The 14,846-nt window shown below is 37.5% G+C and overlaps 1 protein-coding gene across 3 annotated transcripts in view; it reads left to right on the top strand.

Moving 5' to 3' along the window:
* Window positions 1–172: 172 nt before the first annotated feature.
* The window catches only part of CRISPLD1 (cysteine rich secretory protein LCCL domain containing 1), a 37,686-nt gene continuing 23,012 nt past the window's right edge, over window positions 173–14,846 (top strand). Inside the window, exons 1-2 of one of the 3 annotated variants that reach the window (XM_042036257.1) lie at window positions 173–280; window positions 876–1,198. In XM_042036257.1, the coding sequence (XP_041892191.1) occupies window positions 941–1,198 (258 nt within the window). In that variant the 5' untranslated portion in view covers window positions 173–280; window positions 876–940. Of the gene's footprint in view, window positions 281–875; window positions 1,199–14,846 lie in introns of those variants that run through there. The other 2 variants (XM_042036258.1, XM_042036259.1) reach the window with 2 other exon arrangements.

A 14,846-nucleotide genomic window follows, 5' to 3' on the forward strand; every position in this document is an offset into this window, starting at 1 on the left:
GGGCGGCGGCGGCAGGCCCCGGCGGCCGGTGCGCTCCGGCCGGGTCGGCTGCCCCTCAGAGAGCGGGGCCGGGCCGGGGCGCCGGGTGCGGGCGGCGGCGGCGCGCTGGGGAGGACTCGGTTCTGCCCGTGCGCCTCTTTGTGTTTCCCTCCCAGCGGCTGGGTCCGGTGTGGCGGGATTCGCGCGTGCTCACCCAGGGTGAAGGACTGACCTCGGCTTTCCTACCTAAAGCACTCAGTCATGTAGCAGGAGTTGTTAAAACACCGCATTCTTGGAAGTGGTACTACTTTTTCTGAGAGTTTTCAGTGCTTTCCTTTGTTTGCTGACTAGAATAACCCCGTCTGCCCCGTTTTCGTGTCCGAGTTGAATACCTTTAGTTTCATGAGGGTTTTGGAAATCATGAAACAAAAGCTTTAATCAAGGTCATATTTTGAAATGCACCAAGAGGGGATATATTGTATCAAGTTAATAGTGTATTTCAGTTTACATTTTGGCAATGAGTGCAAGCCTCTAACCTTCTTTTGTTCTTAAGTTCCAATACTGGAAGACCTTATCTACAGTCTAATCTTCATTGATGTCTGGCTCCTTTTAAGTAGATATGAAAAGCATGCTTTCTGCATGCAGGCACTGAAATGTGCATGCCAATGTAATATATAAAACCACTTGAACAAACTGAAGTTCATAAGGTTGAAGATAAGCTATCTTCCCAAATCAACAGTATGCACTTACCAGAGTAAAAAATGCAGCATCTGCTTTCTCCCCCTAGAACAACAGTTACAAACTCTGTATGAACTAGAGTTTTTGTTGCTTAGTAAGTTCATACAGGCCAGTCCTTCAGTCTACAAATTACATTACTCTCTCTTATGCATTTACAGCCAACAAACCTGGAAGAAAGACTTTGTCTTGGAGCTAACTCCTGAGCATTTTGAGATCATTCATCATGAAGTATGTAGTACAGGAATGGCTCAGAGTAACTACCTTGCTATTCATAGCTCAAGCAGTTTCTGCAATGGTTCTTCCCAATGCCACGCTCTTAGAGGAACTTTTGGAAAAGTACATGGATGAAGATGGTGAGTGGTGGATCGCCAAGCAGAGAGGGAAAAGGGCTATCACAGACAGTGATATGCAGAGTATCTTGGATCTTCATAATAAATTACGGGGTCAGGTGTATCCACCAGCTTCCAATATGGAATATATGGTAAGAAAAAACGGATAGTGACATGCAGAAAAAAATGTTCTTAGAATAGTTGCTATCACTTTATAAAACAGCATACTTTCAGTCTTAGCTTGCTTGTTTTCTCACTTACAGAACTTGTCACTTGTTTGTCTTTTTTTTTTGTACAGGTATGAGCTGTGAGATAAAAATGCCTGTTTGTGGATCAAGTGTCATGCTCTACTAATATTAATGTGTTTAATTTCTCATAGCTTTCCTACCTTTAAGTGGCAGTTCCTCAGTGTTAGGGGCGAACTTCCAAAATTGCAGTACTCAATAAAGTTGATTGTAACCATGGCCTAAAATGTTACTGTCTAAGAAGAGTACTGAACTATGAAGTTTCAAAATAGCATGCATGTATTCTTTCCCATGCTTCTAGGTTGGATGGAATTTCCGAGCAAAATGAGGGTCTTACAACAAGAAAGCCTTCTGTTTAAGTTGGCATGTATTACTAGAGGGCTGTATATTTCTGTGTTCAGATTAATAATGTAATGCATAATTTCTGTTTATTTTTTTTTTCCTTAAGAAGCCTCTAATATTTGGACTATTATTAGTGGCATTAAGTCCCATGTTTCTGAACTTTGTTTTTATGCCATAATTCGAGGCAAATTCTACCTCTCCTTGCTACGTAGATGAAATCAGGTCACTAGAGCTTTTAAGAAGTCTAGAGGTTTGATAAGAACGGGCAACTTTTCTTTTTTCTGCATCTTCTTCCTGTGTTCACATGGTGTATTGTTGATTTATCTGTTCATGCACCAGAGAAATAGCATTGGTATAGATAGAGCTGTTTATATCAAATATTACACACGTTTCATGATACTTGCCATGACAGAGGTTTATATTAACACATTTCCAGATGAAAATATTTTTTCCAGACTGGAGTGGTGTCTCTCAGCTTGGAGATCTAATTGAACTGAGCATATATATGTCCTGGAAAAACCATGCTTGCTTAAACCATCAGTAGAATCATAGGATGGTGTGGGTTGGAGGGGACCTTTAAAGGTTCTCTAGTCCACGCCCCATTAAAGGCAGTTTAATTTATCTATGTGAGTGTTACTGTATTAGAGTATATTAGAGCCATCAGAGAATTAGTTCAGAGAATCACAGGATATGTTGCCACACATCATCTCCAAAAAAAGGGATGATAATACCTGAAACCCCTTCAACCTGTTCAGTTACAATTGTCTGCATATATCCTTAAACTTTGTTTTCTGTTGTGACTTTTTCTGACCTTGTTATAGTAGAGGTCAACATTTTGTTCCCAGTCACTCAGGTTGATTTTTTTCTGGAAAGCTCAAGAAAAATCTATTAAGTCTTTTTGTAAAAGAAGAATCGGGAAGACTGTTGTATTCCCAGGTTCAAATACCACAAGCCTTTTTCTTGAGATTCTGTGAAAGCCTAGCTGATTTGTAGTTACGCACTTTTTTCCATTCCTAATGCCATACTAAATTTGTCTGTCTTACATATCTTGGAAAGAAGAATTTGGATATACTCAAAGAAGTAAGGTTTTTGACAGCTTTACTCAAAGATTCCTCCAGCACTGCACACACTTGGGCTTGGACTCTGTGTTAGGTCTACATCTGGAACAAGTTTTTTTGGTTTTGTTGTTGTTTTTTCCATGCTCTCCAATGATGCCTGAGCCAGAGTACAAGTAGCATGGAAAAGCAATTACCCAGTTTTAACATCAAGGATGTTACTCAGAATAGGGCAGCAGCTTTCAAGCGGGTGGAACTCAATTCTGGCATAATATCCAAGGGAATCAGGGATTAGGATAGGCAAGAGTTTGAGATTTGTGAAGGTAAAGGGTCTGTGTAAAGCATGTGGTCAGGGACAGTTACCTGTGGAGGGACGGGGATCCATGAGAAGGGCATGGAGAGAGCTTGAGTGGTCAAGAAGATGTTGAGAAATCAGTGTTATGGAGAGAAAGAGCATTCGATGAATAGATGTGGTTAGGGTAAGACCTGTGACTGTGATTTGGATCAGAAGTTTATGGAAGGAGGTTAAGAGCACAGAAATTTGTGAAGAGAGGCTATTTGAAAAGTCTAAGTCTGTAAGTAGGGAGGAAGATTGTATCTGGAGGAATCAGGTGAGAGTCAGTATTGGGAATGGAGACAGGATGGTTTAGAAGACAGTAGGAACCACACGCTGCTTGAACAGAAGGAGGAAAGGACAGGATTTCTGATTGTTTGCACATATATTTTTATGGTACTCTTAGAGATTTTTCCTTTCAACGCCTTACCAAAGATGATTATCAGTGCTCCAGAAGAGGGAAAAAAATCCCTCTAAATGCTTGCCTGATGTTTAGGAAGCTAGGTAAGGGCAGCTGAAATACCTTGTCCACTTTTGTTGTGGTTTATTAATATACACACGCTGGTTTATTAATATAGACATGCTGTGCTATGGGCACAGTCATGTCCCTGTAAACTGCCCTTTGTGTTAGTAAACCCTTTCCTTGTGAATAGAGCTAGTCCTGCTTGGGGGAGTGAAGATGTATGTCTCACTGAACCTGAATGGAGATGATCAAGGTCCATATGCCTCACTGATACACCTGTGTCTCTATATATCTGTTGTATAGTTGAGAAGTTTAAGATCTCCAAGAGTGCTTGGAGCTGGGAGAAGGTGGGTGGGGGCTGCATGCTCTCACTGCACTGTTAGGTTACCTTAGGTTACCTGCTCCTACCAATGGAATGTACCTGAGTTGATGATGAGACTGATCCAAGTAGTTAAAGAATCAGATTTTATTTTAAACAATGTAATTTTAGGGTTTTTTTTCATTCTGAGACATGACACTCTCCCTACATGGCAGAATCAGATGAATATCAGTGCTGATAAAAGAACATTGGAATGCATAAATAAGGAATGGGTGGGATGGAGAACCACATTGGGTAGGAGCTATTGGTTTTATTACTCCTTAAAAAGTCCAGCCTTACCTTTGAGATAAGGTCTCCAGCATATAAGATCTTGGTTGTATTAAAAGCAAAAAAAACAAACAAACAAACAAACAAACAAAAACCCCAAGGAAAACTAAAAAGTTGCTTTACTGAGCTGTATATTCTTACCATATGCTTTGAAAAAGAAAACATTACTGGGCTGTCATAGTTCAGAGACCTAAAGTTACAGTGCAGTAAGATTCACAGTAGATAGGTCTAATGAACAAAGTATTCTCATGGTTGTCTGGCTGAACTTACTGGATGAAAAGTTCATCTTCCCAAGTACTGTAGCTCTGGTGGTAAGCAGTAATGAATTCCTAAGATAAGAGGATAAGAATAGAGCATGTAAAAAGAGAAACTTTTGCAATTAAGCACCCCAGCTTTCAGCAAACAGCAGCTTAGAGACTTCCTGAATCTGCCGTTGCACTTTTTTCATCAGATAGAAAAGTCTCAGAGGGAATTTTCTTTATGAATCTGAACGCTTCTGAGTCCACTTATATTTTTTGAATCCATGGCATCAATTTGCAGAGCTCTATAAATTAAATTATGCAGTGGGTAAAAAAGTGTATTTGTTTGGCTTTAAACTTGTTCTTCTATTTGATGCCTTGTTTTTCTTTATTGTGAGAAATAATAATTTCCTCGTGATCACAAGGCTTTCAGCTGAAGAATCCTAATTCCTTTACTTGAAAACTATTCTGTCTGAATTTTGGTCTTTATCTGCTATGATTCTCCTGTTTGCCTTTTAATGCAAAGGGAACAAAGAAAGTATAGCCATGGCATACTGCAAATTGTTACAATTGTATTTATTTTCTTCACTTCCTAATAATTTCTAACATTCTTTTACTTTTTGACTTAGTGACCTATAGCTGACATGTTTCATAGAGCTATTCACAATGACTTCAAGATCTTCTTAATGTGCTGTCATTTACTACTGAGATGTTATATACACTACTGTGTATATAGAGTTGGCTATTATCTCCAGCAATGTCCTTATTACTTTGTATGTATTCACATTCAGTGCTATCAATCATTTTGTCTTCTAATCACTTACGATTAGTGAATCTCCTGTCTTTATGTTTTATTTTTCCTATCCTGTTTTTACCTACCTTAAGTAGTGAATCCTGCTTAAGTTAGGTAAAGTGCATTCTCTTTCCTTGGGCTGTTGTGAAGAAGGTATTCTGCAGAGACCATGGAAACGTATTGCGGGAATCTGAAAAATTATTTTGTATTCCTAAACCTTTTTTTGTCATTTGTCACTTCTCTCTTTACCTTATGATATCTTAATTTTGTTTGTTGATATTTAAGTAACTTAGGAACTCTGTGGAAAACCTAACTGCACTTAACTATTTTCCACATGTTGACACCTTCAGGGTGTAATATATTCAGGAGTAATTACCTCTGTATTTCATATTTTTTTAACTTCTCCTATAAAATCATCCTGGTGGAAGTCAGTTTTTAGTCTGCAGTTTCTCAGGATGTTCTAGAAACTTTAAAAAATATTATCAACAATGTGCTGGGTTTTGTTAATGTGGTAACAAGGTCATTTTAAGAGAGACAGTGTAATGCACAGTAATCAGAAGTTTTATGAACCAGTTTTTTCAGGTTCTTGAAGGATATTATTTGGCCCTGGCAATTTGTTACTCTCAATATTTTCAGTTTTGGCTATTGTTTCTTGAGGCTGTTATGGATCCTCCACCTCATCTTCTGTCTCTTTTTCTGTATAGAAGAATTCTGGTGTGAGAACATGCATAAGCTCCTCTGTAGGGAACAGTATTGCAAAAATTCATTAAACTCCTCTGCAATGGCTTTATATGACCTTATGACTGCATGTTGGATCATTCTTTCCTAGACTTCTTCCTTCAAAGCTGAAATAGTTTTTGGGTTGTTGACATGAGGACTTAAATGGAAAAAGAAAAATCTTTTTTTGAGGTTATGATGAACAGTGTGTTATGAAAATGCACAGCAAATGAGTGTTGTATACCTTTTTACCTGTATTGTTTCCTTTTAAAGAAAGGTGTAAGGAACATTTTTGCTGTGCACATGAATTTAACAGCACTGGAAGGAGAGGAGAGAGGAATGAGGTTTCCCTGCTCCCCTTCTAAAGCACCTGAACAGAGCTAAGAGCATTGTGTGAAATGTCCCCCCGTGGCCCTCACACCATGTATGCGCTTGGGGTACATCCATATGAAAGAGATGCTTGAGCAAGTACTGGAAACTGCAGCCAAGTGCTGCTGGCCATATTCAGTCTGACCAGATCAGGTCTGTGAGCTGTGGCTCAGCTGCTCTGCAGCTGCTCAGGTGTCCTTGTCTGGTCCTCTACTGTGCTGGAGCTGCCTGTGCCTGCCCAGCTTTTCTTGCCAAAGGCCTATCCTTTAAGGAAAAAATGGGAACCATCGTGCATTGTCATATATTTGTCAATGGTTTGTTGGGGATTTATGTGAAATAGTCCCCTTATTCTCTTATTCAGTTAGAAAGGGTTTGCTGCATATTAATAAATTATTTGTTTTTGGCACCACACCATAACCCTGAAACTTCCTGAACTCCTAATCTTTTTTTTTTTTTTTCCTTTGGAAGTGTTGGTTGTGTGTCATGAACTGAAATTTCAAAAACTTTTTTCCCAGTAATTTAATTGGTAACATTGCACCTTAGTAAATCTGAATATGTTAATGAAAACTGAGATTTTCTTAATGATTATTGCAGTCAAGACTTTAAAAATAGTCATTATTATTTGGATAATGGAAGTTGTTAATTCCTCTATATTGCAAACAGTTGTAGTTTGCAAAATGAAATGATTCATCAAGGATAATATTCACAAAAGTAAGTTTGATTAATGAATTCATAATGCACTCTATTTTAAACCATTCTTTTAGTATTCATTCCTTGATCTCATACTTATTTTCCCAAACAAAGAAGTCAAATGGTTCATGTGAGATCCTCATTCCATGCATGTGCCTTTGCTGTACTTAAGAGTATTCAGGTTTCCAGCTTGATAGATAGCAGAGCATTTCAACCTGGTATTTCTTGGCCCTGAGCCAGGCACTGCATTTTATAATTATTGTAATTGGAGACACCAGTGTCTTCTAGGGCAAGGAAGTCTTTGCTTATTTTGGTATCTCTACTCTTTTGGACAGATCCTGCCAATAAATACTAGGGGTGTCATTGCAAAGCCCATACCTTCCTTCTATAAAGTTTTATATTGGAAAACTAGTGAGGAAAATACCAAGTTCTAGAGGTGCTTTTAAAACAGTTCAGATTAGAATATTTATTTGGTATAGCTGTGTGGTTGTTCAGGAAAATTGTGGATGGGTATCTGGCAGCAGTATTGGACCTGTATTTTGTTTACAGAGGGGGGGAAAAAAGAAATATTTTTATTCTTAGTTTGTGTTGGTGTATTACCTCTGAAGGTCTTTGAAAACCTTGACAGTGATGTGTTGAAAGTGCTGATACCATATAATTCCTTTCAAAACCATGACTAATTCATAACTTCTATGGGACCTTATATTTTGGGAGGCTTGAAGATTTGCCTCTCCATTTCAGTAGCTTCAGGAGCACTTCAGAAGAAAAAAATTAAGAAATATTGCTCATTTAGATTTTTCTAAATTTTTTTTCAGTAGGCAATCTTCTGTTATATTTAAATTGAAGCCATTGGACTTCGGATTATATGAACCCATTAGTGGATAGAGCTCTTGCATGATAGTAAAAAGTCATTCATGGCATCATAGTGACTGAATAAGGATTGAAGTAAATTTTGTTGCTATTTTGTGATGCATGTAGGTCCTATGATCAGTTTAAGTCTGGGAGTAGCAGTTTTTTCTATGGGTATCTGTAAGTTCCCAGCTGAGGTTTTATTTTTTTTTTTTTTATAGTATTACTAGGAGAGTTGAAACAGCATTAGGAAACATAAAGGAAGACCTTGTAGTGGACATACATGTTTTGGTGAATTTTTCTGCTCCCAAGTGCCCTGTTAAATTTCCTGGACCTTTCTGACAAAACTTTTTGATGTCTCTGTTTAGTGTATTTTACCCATCTTGCCAAAACTCTTCAGGGATGCCTGATTAAAAACAATTCCTGTTCCTTTTGAGCAGAGGGCTTTGGTTTATGGAATTCCCTAAGTGGCTGAAGAGCACTTTGGGTGCCAAGAACAGAGCAGCTCTATTCAGAGTGAACCTGCCTGCTTTCCCTCTGGTTTTCCACTTTTCTGCTCCACTTCAAAGATTGGTAGAAGTGCTTCAGCTCCTTTGCCTGTGCTCAAAGGCTACTGACTCTGCATCAAAGAACACAGTGACGTTGACTTATCCTCTTATTCTCCCTGGCAGTTCTAGCAAAGGATTGTGCAATGTGAAGTGGCCAAGAAAAAAAAGTGGTATGACTTCTATTGATGTAATGCCAACAACAACTAAGCAACTCCAAGTAAAGAAACTGAAAGTGGAAAGTAGCAAAAAGGCTCACTGTCTCAAAGTTTAAGGGAGCCTTCACAAAATAAAATAATTAGCAACACAGGACAGACACTGTTCATCTTTTAGTTTTGCTGTCAGAGAACTTCTTTGTCCTCATATAAAAAAAGACCATTAAATATTAATCACTAGTAGGAGAATCTAAGCTTAAGTACAAAATGCGAACAGAACACAGAAAGGATCAATGAGATTTATAAAAGTAGCTCCCTGTTGCCTGTCATCTTCATGATGTTTGCCTCGAAATATTCCTTATTTTTTTACTTTTAATTGAGAAAAAAACCTTATTTCTTAATATTATTTCATTGAAATGCTAGATATGAATTTATCCTGTTATATGTAAATATAATCAGCCTTAGATTTGGCGTAAGTAGAGTGACTGTCATAGGAAAAGTGTGATTCATTCAAAAGACTATCCTCTGTCCATTTAAAGATGGACAAATGTCACTTCATTATGAAAGAAGATAACAGTTTCTTAAAATGAGGCTGTTAAATCCAGAATTTGGCTGCCTGATAAATATCACAATAGATTTGTCCTGAATTCCCTGTTGGATCTTCAAATGGTCAGGAATTCCTTCAATACATTTTTTCAATGCTTTTTTGAGATTTTGTTTGAAAATATTTCTGACAGTAATGCCAGGTCACATATGATCAATGGATGCTCTCTGGCAGTAAGTTCAATTCAGTTATGTCAAATCACAGTGGTCATCTTTAAAAAGCATTTAGTTTGACACATATTTGACATACCACGGCTAATTCCTGTTCAAAGTCCAGGAAATTCTGTAGCATCTCTAAAACTGCTGTATGAAAGCAATCAGTTACAGTGAGTTTAACCCGCTAATCACTATTAGGATTTGAGGTAAGGACTTGTGCTCTGGTCAGTTTGTGATTAGCTATAAATATTCATGAATGCTATTTGTAATGAATGTGTGCAATTCATGATTTGACAATGGACAAACTGGAGAAATCAAGATCAGCTTTCGTGCTGTTGCTTCGCTTCCATTCCTGTTAGAATATAGAAGTGAATAGATGATTTTTAGTCATGTTCTATTCGAAAGTCTTAATGCACTGCTTTTTAAAAGCAGCTAAGTAAATGAACTGTTTAAAAACACCTTGGAAAGCTGAATATTCCAGCAAGGTTTTTTTAACATGCTTAGAGTACACAGAGAATTAAACGTGATTAGTCATGTCTGCTGGTTCCTATTCCTGGTTTTACTTCTTGAACACAAAAAGCTCAAACACATGAAGCTGTAATAGGGAGATACTTCTAAATATTGGTGCAATTTTTTCAGTGTTTGGAAACAATATTTTTGGCCTTATACTACTTTCCTGTTTCCAGGCAAAAGCCACAGTTTTCCTGCTTTTCACTCTTTTCCAAAAGAGTAGCCGAAACCTCAAGGTCTATTCAGGGATCTCTGCCCGGTTTAAAGCTCTATAAACTCCAGTCTGCCACACGGTAGCATGTAAGTGCCTTACCATTTCATTTCTAGCCAGGTAGTAGTTTTCCAGCAGAAAATGCCTTAACTTTCTCAGTAGAGGAAAGTTTGGCAGTTTTAGCTATTCTCTTTGTGCTTAAAGACTATATCACTACTAGTTAGTATTGTTGGGTTTTTATCTTCAAGGGAATTTTGCCTGGTGTTACAGTACTCCTGAGGTTTTGTGGTCACTGCTGTGTGAGGGACCTCAGGCTATGGGGAGGCCACATTTTTTTCTGACTCAAATGACTGGAGGTAAGCATCTCAGTTGAGTGCAACTTACTTACTTTTCAGATGTGCTAATTATCAATAGTTTTCATGGACTTCCTTCAGCAACTTTGTACTGATGAGATTGCCTCGCTGAAGCAAGGCTGAAAGACAAGCTGATGAAAACTGCCAATGTCTGTTCATCAAGAAGAGATCTTGTCAAACCAATCCATTTTATTTTTGAATGACCCAGTAATTAGGGAAGTATTAGGTGCCATATTTTGACTCTGGAAAGTTCTTGACACTCTCTACCCTGACGTTTTTTTGAGAGAGGGAAAATTGACATAACCTCCTTTTAAATAGGTGGAAGGTTGAAGGTGTTGATGTGTTGGAGCCTCTTCTGTTTTGGTTAAACATTTATGTTATGACTTGTGTGAGCAAAGAGTACACCTGAAAACTGCAGTGTGTGTGTGTGTGTGTGTGTGTGTGTGTGTGTATGTATATATATATACTATATAATGTGGGCACAGGATGGGATTGTTTTAGAGAACACGATCAAAATTAGAACTTGAGAAGTAGAAGTAATGGTCGGGGATCAACATGATGAAACTAAACTGCAAGGCATGGAATAAGGCAGAAATCAAACAGGTAAAATGCAAGGGATAAAATGTAGAGGTAAAAATGCAGTAAAAAGATGCAGGAGTTCTACTGACTTAAAAAATAATATGCGGCACCAGTGTGTGAAGGGAGACTTTTGTGTGTGAAATGGATGAGAACTTGTCTGAAATACAACATCCATTTTTGGTAATTTTTAAAGAATGGTCTACCCATTCTAGAGATAATGAAAGAGATTAATGAGGTTGATTATTAAGACAGAATATGTGATTTATGAGATGTTTGAAAGAATGAAGCAGCTGAATTTGGTTAATCTGGGAAATAAAAATGGTAGTTACAGATGAGAGAGATTTCTTTTTTTGTGGCAATAAAACGTCAGATAGCATTTGTAGAGCAGGAGGTTTAGGTTGCATAACAAGGAGATCCTCTTTACTCTTACAATCATTAAAATCCAGAAGAAAATGAAAGTTAATATTATTCTGAAAATACCATTACTAATTTTAAGTTACAAAAATTTGGATAATACACATATATTTGTCTAAGTAGAAAAGGCTAGGTATAGTCAGGATCAGTCTCTTGAAGTAACTTTTAACTGTACCTTTCTGTCTTTCCGTGCTGGTGCTGTGCAGGTGATTTCTAGTTTTCAACTGTATTTCTGGCATATTTGCTCATGGCATTTCTCATTCTGTGTTTCATCTTTCATTTTTTTTTTCCATCTCAGTGTCATTAGTCGTAATACAGTGGATTCTTTTAAAAAGTAAATAAATACCCATACTGTACTGTGGTATTTACTTTACCACTCTTTCCCTATATTTAGAATGTATACAGCAATGAGGTATTTATACTATGCCATGGTAAATGTTTACTTTCAGTGGTGCCCACTGTACTTACTTTTCCATCTTTACTGAGCTTAAATTTTAGCTCTTCTTTAATTTCCATATAGTCCCAGTCCATATGATTTTTTTCTGCCTTCCAACATATGTATTGGAGAAAGTATCTCCAATTAAAATGTAACCACTGTTGAGGGCTTTTAAAAATTATTTTTACTGGAAAATGTTTTTTGAGCTACTGGCCTTTGCAGTTCTATTGCAATACCTTTTGGTGTAGTAGGTGGACTCATGCTGCTGTGGCTTGGATGAGAATGTACACTTTTGATTTAACACTTACACAACACAAATGGTGGGATTCATCTCTCCGAGCTTCTGATGTCTGTGGTGTAGATGTCTGCATTTGAGCCAGTCTCCTTTATAATTAGTAGAGAAAAATGAGAATCTCCAACACCCAGTTTATCTCACTTAAAGGTGGGTAGCTAAAATTATCTTCCCCTAGAGATGCTTATTTGTGTATGTAACTGCAAAAGTTATTTAGATAACAGCTCAGATGTTGGTATCTGTTTTGAGGCTGTATAAATTCAGGGGAGGTTAATCCCACCCCATGTAATTTGTTTGGCTGTTGATGAATTTTAAGATGTGGTAGATAGCCTCACTGAAACAGAAGCTCCTCCAATAAACAGAACATGGGTTTAGGTCTACACTCTACCTGAACCCCATGTTGAGAGAGGTTAAATTCCAAATTTGTAGTCTAGTCTATAAAACTAAACTGGCATTAGCTGTGGTTTATTTTAATATGATATGTTGTAACCCAGAAGCAGTCAGATCCATATTGTCTGCAACATACCTGCTGCAAAATGTCTTGCAATCTTCTGGGATAGAGGAAGAGTCAGTGTCTGGAAGGAGTAACTGCTGCTACCATTCAGTTTAACCTGCACAGCTGGATTTTGGCTTCAGCCAGGGTAGTGTTTGAGAACATTTGTGAAACACTAATAATGCCATATCTGTGTGTCTTTGATGGTGCACTAGTTTTAACAGGATACTGATGAAAGAAGTGCCTGTGTTGACAAGTGTTGTGGTGCCACTGAAACAGGTTTGTAGAGCAAAAGAATTGATGCTGAGAACCTGACATTCATGCTAATTGCTTTTCAGGGGGGTTATTTTCTGCTGGGTCTTTCTGTGTGGAATGAATACCCATGGACAACTTCAAAGTGCACTCTAGCAGTGTTCTGCAAAACAAAAGGAATAGTTTCAAGGAGGTTCATACTTCTGAGCAGTTTGTGATATTTTCAGTGTGTGCCTGTCTCAATGTAGAAAGCCAACCCTGATGATGAGCCCTTATCCAAAAGGTAGGCATCATGTAGTTTTCTGACAATGTGGGCAATACTTTTTCTTGATTAAACAAGTTGAATTACGTTGCATGTAGTACCAAACAATTCCCAGTCAAAGTGCTTGTCAGACCTGGGAATCAGCTGCCTTGTTGCACTTTCATCTTCTTGTGCTCCTTTCAGTACCCTGTATTGACCAAAGAAATCTGATAGAGCAAAGTTGTTGAAACCTGGTCATGTCAGAGCATGGATGAGGGAACTAGTGAATGAGATACCAGATGCTGTGCACACCTACATTTCAAAAAATTATAGTCTCCCTTTTTATGAAAAGAAACATCCTATATTTTTAAGTAATGGTGTTTGAAGATTTAATTCATCCTTTGTCAAACAAAAAAATCCTTGCCTATAGCTATGCAGCGATTTCTTTTTAACTTTACCATTTGTTTCAAAGAGTTGTTTTAAAAGTGTCCTTAGTTTAGATCTGTAAAATGCCAACTGCTTCTGAGTATTATGGGAGAACTTTTTGAATTAAGCTTAAAGCTTAATTCAGGTCAGATCAGTATATATTTCAGTAGCCAGATTTTAATATCACTAAAGACACTGTGGTTAAAATTTGAGAAATGCTTAGTTCTGGTAGGATGTAAAATAAATAGGTTGCTGTGACTCTTCATATTCTTCTATTTTTATTCTGGCTTCTTTTAAAATGCCAAGCATCTTGGCATTTTAAAGATCACTAATTAGTTTTTTATTTGTTTGAAGTTCTTCATTGTGTAACTTGATCTGAGTGAACATGAAAACATAGGTGTTTATCTTTCTTTGTATATGAAGATGCTTTCATTGTTTGAAGCCAAAAGCTTGCCATCATGTGAGTGAAACAAGGGAGTGCTATTAAAAGCACAGGAATAAAATTCCTATTCCAGTAAAGAGGTATGTTTTAAATACTTAGGCAGATTATTTTACATGTTTGTTTCATTTAGCCTGCTTTGTGAACAAAATGCACTATATTTAGAACTAATCTGACAGGATTGGTACGAAAAAACTTCAAAATAAACAGTCTTTTAACCTTAGAATGAAGATACACCGTTTTTTTTCATATAAGTTCACTTAGAATAATTAGTTTAGGAGAGAAATTTGGATCTCCTGTTTTAACTACTGAAAGAGAAGGACAAAATTCAAGGTGGTATCAAAAATGTAAAGAGGCTCCTTCCTGTTTTTGATCCCATCTCTGAAGCAATGATTAGGCATGTTGATAATTCAGTAGAAAATCTTTTGAATTCTTCAAATTCCAACTACATGTAGCTGTAGAATTGGCCTTTAAAAATACCTTAAAGCTTAATTTTCTGTGAGTGAGCTGTGATATGGCATTGCAATCGTACAGATTTCTTGTACAAACTTTTAATTTGTTTTCAGAAATTTCATACTTATTCATAATTTTATTAGCACTTTTGTATAATTTTTGCATAACTGGAGTAGTCAGATATATATTTAAGATCATTTTCCAAGTGGTTGCATCAAGGATTAGGATACCATTTATAGAAACACAGAATTGGTAAAGTTGGAAGGGACCACAGTGGGTCATCTGGTCCAACCTCCCTGCTCAAGCAGGGTCATCCTGGAGCACATGACACAGGATTGCATCCAGATGATTACTGAATGCCTCCAGAGAGGGAGACTGTGCCTCCTTTCTGGGCAACCTGTTCCAATGCTCAGTCACCCCCACAATGAAGTTCTTCTTCATGTTCAGGCGAAACTTCCTGTGCATCAGTTTCTACCTATTGCCTCTTGTCCTGTTGCCTG

Source organism: Corvus kubaryi, unplaced genomic scaffold, assembly GCF_017639235.1.
Source record: "Corvus kubaryi isolate FWS band 111438036 unplaced genomic scaffold, C.kubaryi_AGA036_p1.0 37385, whole genome shotgun sequence".
NCBI lineage: Eukaryota > Metazoa > Chordata > Aves > Passeriformes > Corvidae > Corvus > Corvus kubaryi.